The sequence below is a fragment of the Argentina anserina genome, chromosome 1, assembly GCF_933775445.1.
Source record: "Argentina anserina chromosome 1, drPotAnse1.1, whole genome shotgun sequence".
Classification (NCBI taxonomy): domain Eukaryota; kingdom Viridiplantae; phylum Streptophyta; class Magnoliopsida; order Rosales; family Rosaceae; genus Argentina; species Argentina anserina.
The window spans coordinates 23,788,918-23,794,426 of NC_065872.1; the positions used below are offsets into that span (position 1 = coordinate 23,788,918).

At 35.9% G+C, this 5,509-nt stretch overlaps 1 protein-coding gene across 1 annotated transcript; it reads right to left on the minus strand.

Annotated features, from left to right (window-relative positions):
* Nucleotides 1-527: 527 nt before the first annotated feature.
* On the minus strand, nucleotides 528-5,068 carry LOC126793615 (probable glycosyltransferase At5g03795). The gene is made up of 3 exons (XM_050520188.1): nucleotides 4,834-5,068; nucleotides 4,093-4,651; nucleotides 528-1,050 (listed from the first exon to the last, which is right to left on the minus strand). Exons 1-3 carry the CDS (start codon nucleotides 5,060-5,062, stop codon nucleotides 528-530), a joined length of 1,311 nt encoding a protein of 436 aa, XP_050376145.1. The 5' UTR covers nucleotides 5,063-5,068.
* Nucleotides 5,069-5,509: the final 441 nt, after the last annotated feature.

The window sequence follows — 5,509 nt, forward strand, 5'->3', positions numbered from 1 at the left end:
TGCTTTTGGTTTTGGAGTTTCATTTTTATTAGTTTATCTCTTACTAGAATCAATCAATGATTGATAGCTTAATTAGTTTATCTTGATGCTGCATTCCAAGTTCCAGAAATGGACGGTGATCTCAGGTGGAGCTAGGAGCTACAGAGGGCTTAAAAAAGATAGACATGACATCCACATATCCCTGTGTAGTTTGTAATGTGTTTGATTTTGTGTTACCTATAATTATATCCTCGAAGGAATGTAACGAACTCAGTGAACTAGGAATGCCTCAGTTTGATAGCTTGTAACTGATTCTTCTTCGGCTTCTTGTTATCACTTAGCTAATTCCCCTTACAAATTTATCAGATGCTCTGAGGTGAAGGAAAGCTCTAATGCAGTGAGATCGATATGTGACAAACATGTCTCTAGTTTTATTCTATTGTAAATTACAAAGCAGAAAAATTGTCAAAATTAGAATATGCAAGCTACCTTTACTATAAAAGAACCTTACTTGATTTAACTTAGGTACAAAATGAACTGGATCAAGGTCATGAAAAATAAGATGTTGATTTAGAGTATTCAAATGTGCTCATGGAAAATGTTGAAAAACTACGTCGGAGCCACAACTCATACATAACCATGTTAAAAGCATCGTAATCAATAGGTGAAAGGTGCCACTGGAACTGTCTGCGAACCTTCAACACATTGTTTTTCAACCTCATGTATTCGTCGGGGCCAATTCCTTTAAGGGTCTTCTTAAGCAATGGAATATCAAGAGTGGCAACAATGACTGAGAAGCTCTTCCAGTTTAGTATGTCTGCAAATGGTAAATCGTAGTAGTTGGCAATTATGACTGGGACACAGCCATAATACAATGAATCTGCAATACGAGCCGTATTTACTTCAAATCCTTTAACGTGGAGACAGAACATGCTACCAAGCAGCGCATCAGCATAAGATGTGTTGAGCCGACCAAAGTGCACAAAAATCTCAGAGTCATTTCTCCAAACTTGAAGAAGCCTTTCCCGTACTGGGGAGTTTATTCCTCCAGCAAAAAATGCAAGTCTTGTTCTGTGTCAATAGGAAAAGGCAGAGTTCTAGTTAACTTGAAGATCACCTCAATACATAATCAAAAATAAGAAAATTTATACAATGAAGTATATTTTTAATAAATCTCTTGTGACATATCAGTACCATTAAAATTTAAAAGTGTGTGCTCTATGAATGCTACAATATGTAACAACTCAAGGCTATCATCAAATCTGCCCCTTTAAAAAAAATAAAAAATCTGCCCCTTTTCCAATGAAGAAGAAAAGAATATTGACATTGACTATTTACTAACCTAGCCTTAGAAAGGTTCTGTATATGGAAGTCGACTTCAAATTGCAGTTTCCTTCTTATACATAAATACTTGTCTTCTATACAGGAATGTAAAAAAGTAAACAGCGTGCCTAGATGAGTTGGTAAAAATGAGTTCGGAAGGACAATGAAAGTGACTCCATATACCCTTTACCACCATGTTAGCATCAGTACGTCACCCATAAGGTTAAGTGACATATTAGGCGAGTGGACCTTATGTTAGTTTAATATTAACCTAGTAATGTTTGCCTTATTTTTATTCTTTTTCTTTATATTTTTGTATATTTATTTATTTCTTATTACGTTTCCTACTCATGTTAGGAAAATGTGCAAATGATCGGAAACACGTCAAAAATAGTGGATTTAGCGCATATTATAGATTCGGGTGAAAGTTTCAAGCCAAAAAGAGCAAATGTGGAGATTTCACAAAAAAACAAAAGTCAACACCGGAAAATGCCGGTTAAACTCCGGCGATGTGAAGGTGGTTGCCGGAAATGGTGGTGGTTAAAGTCAATAAGTCAATGATGCATATTGGTGAATTATGAATTGTAAATTTTAAATTCAAAATAGAAGAAAACAAATGAAGGAGACAATTTCAAAAACAAGATCCACAATTTATGCTCTATGAATTGGAGATTTAAATTTAAAATAGAAGAAAACAAATGAAGGGGACAATTTCAAGAACAAGATCCACAATTTGTGCTTCCACATTTGTCCACCATATCTAGCCATTCATCCCCTTACATCTCCACCATTCATTTGTAACCTTAAGGCCTTTAAATACCCTCATTCTTCCCAAATTCATGCATTCTCCTTCACCACACTAAAACTCTATCAAAACTTCATATTTTCCATAGTTTTAACATAGTTTTCTTAGGTCTAAGTCATAGATATCAAGTTGTGCAAAGAAAAGTGTAAAGTGTCTTGAGTTTTCACCAAAAATAAAAAGATCCTTTACACCCTTGATCAATCACAAACTTGTTTCATAGATTTGGTTCACTTCACTCTCTTCATCCTCTACTCATACTCTTTCTCAACCCTTGTTCTTTGTTCCTAGATTGTGTGGATAAAGTATGGTGTTCATGGAGTTCTTCTTTTGTTAGATACCATTAATACCATACTTAGAAGTATTTTCTTTCTTATTACATCTTTGTGGGTAGTAAACTTTTAGAGGTACGGTTTGGTATCATTTGTACCAAACCCTTGGTAATCTCTTCTCCCTTTACTCTACTTCTCTTTTGATGTATTTCATTTTCAAGGGTTTGTTGTATTTAATGGGTTGTGAGTAGTTGAGTTTGAGGCTAGGCTAGCCCTAGCCAAACTCATGTTAGCCCTAGCCAAACTCATGTGCTAATGAATTCATTTTACTTTTAATTGATGTTGATGCATGTTGAATTTATGGGCTTCTACATTTAAATTGCTTACTAAATGTGTTGCTAGTTTTGTCACCTAGAAACATGTTTAGGTAATTAATGAATCAGAACTTGAACTTGACAACTTCTTGAATCCGTGAGCATGGGTAGCCTTTAGGTGGTGGCTTAGTGTTTCTTACGGGAAATATTAAGTTGCTTGAATTTCTTACCTTGAACTTAATGCTTGTGCCATGAGTGTAATTACTCTAAGAGGGTGTTATGCTTGTGGTACATAGCACACTTGTATTATAAGGTAATATAATTGGGACTAAGGTTTTGTGATTTAATTTGGCTCCAAAAGACTTTGTTAAATTGCATGATTAGTTGGTTTCTTGGTAGCTTCACCAAAGCACTAGGGGGAAGTTTGTCAAACATGTTATGCATTAATCTTGATTTACGTTTGTGCATGAGTAAGGTTAGGTGCAATGCCTAAGTCTCTACACCTCTTTTGATTCTATCTTTACATTTACATTTCCTTGTTGTTTTTGTGCAATAATTAGTTTGCTTAGCTTAATTCTAAAATCAACAAAGTCGATTCACTACCACTTGTTAATACAATCTTCATGATTCTTAGCTTCCAAAGGGCTAATGTTGTGAACTTGTAAAAAGTTAGAATGCATGTTTTTCTAGTTTTTCTTGCGGAAATCTAGTTAGAGTTCAGTTTCCCTCAATCCTTTGGGTACGATACTCTACACTTTCCCTTACTAAAACTTGACCTCCTATACTTGGGAGTAGGTAGTTTCACACATAAATACACATAATCATACTTAAGTGATTCAACCAACACCTTATAGAATATATAGATTCAACCTTTTGGTTGATGGTTACGGTTAGTATCCGTACTGAGTACTACTGACTAATATTGGTCTGATTTAGATTGGTGCGGCAACAACATTACATCAGTTCACAATCTTTAATGAAACATAAGGGATGCATTCTAATTTCTAAGTAATTATAATCACTAATTGATTGAATTACATCCATTTAGAAAAGTAAAAGTAAACAAAAATCATAGTGAAACTGAACAGCATAAAAGATAAGTAAAAGATGTTAAAAGACATCCTGGAAGTTAAGGAATGCATCAAGTGCTGGATATCTGAAGACTATCATGGAGATGCAAAAGCAAGCAAGATATTCTTGACTATTCCATTACAAAATGTCAACCTAAAGACGTTGTATACAGAGAAAAAGTAAGCACGTTCGTATAAGTTAAATTTAATAGCCCACAATCTATTGAACAACTCAAGATAAGCCTCTAAAAGAACACATAACATTTCCAATTTGAGTGTATGTATGCTTAGTATAACAAATTAAAATTAGCAAATGAAGGATGTGGACTCACCTATTTGATGACAGAAGATTAGGGGGCTCATCTTTTCTTGGCCATACTTGAGGCAGACAAGCGTCCTTGTGCGCAATGTACCCAGATAGGAAGTAACTTGAAGAACACACAACTTGAATAGCATTGAACTTGACTTGGGTTGCTTTCTCCATGGCTGATCTTCCAATCGAATGACAAGCAACATAAAAATGATCTGCTCCACCAGTCCGGTTCCAATACTCATACTTGTGACTAACATTGAAGATGTAGTCCCTAATAAAATCTGGGATGCCTCCCACACCAACTCTGGGGTCGTGCCGCAACCTCGCAATAGAGAAAGGTAGAAAGAAAAGATGTGCCTTGGCTGGATCATTCGTGATGAAATGACTTTCCATTAGGACCTTCTTGAAGTAACTTTCACTGGCGTAATTACCGCCAGGTTCGGAATCCACAGGCAGAAGTGCATTTGCAAAAGGATCATCTTTCCGGTGAGGGTAAACATATATCTTGAAGCTCCTTTTCATTTCCTTATAGTCTTGAACGAAGATCTGCGCGTCATGGAAAACCTCGTCATTGTTTCCTGATGAACCATCAGAATTAAAACAAGCACAGATACGTACCAAATGTTTAAGCCAATGCCTAGAAATGCATCAATGTTGAGGGATTGGATTGCATATAATACATCAAGAACAAGTTGTAACTAATTAATTAACAGCATTATATTATTTTATAGCAGTAAAGAAAGAGAAGTACCATTTTTACTTGGGGCGGAGGTAGCTGGGAGTGAGCGTTGACTTAGAGATGGGTGGAAAAGATGATGAGAAAAGGAAGAGAGATTGGATTGAGGAGGGTGGTGAGGGAAGAGATTGGAGGTTATGGAAATGTAGAAGAGAATGAGAAGAGAGGTGGCGAGGGCTAAGGTGGTGGGTATGAAGAAAAAGCTTCTGGGAAGACGCCACCGAGACAAATAGAAGAACACCATTGAAGCCATGGAAGTGGGTCTCTCTCGAAGAAGATCAGAAGAAGAAGAAGAAGTGCACAAGTGAACTAGTAGAAGATAAGAGAACAGGGGAACAAGAAATAGCTCTGACTTTGGAATCTTCGTCAAATATTGCTACAAATTCCTATTACATAATTACTCCATTTTTATTGATTTATCCATGAATAGAGGACGCGTGGCAATTTATAATGCCTTGAGGCCAATAATCAAAGATGATGACAATTAAGCAACTAAATTACTGATAAAAAATTTGCAAATTACTGATTACAACCCTAAACAGCGCATCTTATTAGAAGGTATTACCAGTGAAGGTATGATCAGAGTTGTCTTTTACCTCATCTAGTGTACAGCTAAATAATACTCAGAAGGGAATAAAAAGGGAGGATTCCTTAATCAGAGGTTTTAAAAAGATCTGCAAGTCTATAACCCGAACAGATC

Excerpts from the sequence above, each read along its gene's own strand:
- LOC126793615 (XM_050520188.1), bottom strand. The coding sequence starts at position 5,062 with ATGGCTTCAATGGTGTTCTTCTATTTGTCTCGGTGGCGTCTTCCCAGA. Across the intron at positions 4,652-4,833 it reads CCCAGCTACCTCCGCCCCAA|GAAACAATGACGAGGTTTTC; the intron begins GTAAAAATGGTA and ends ATGGTTCATCAG. Across the intron at positions 1,051-4,092 it reads AATCTTCTGTCATCAAATAG|AACAAGACTTGCATTTTTTG; the intron begins GTGAGTCCACAT and ends CTATTGACACAG.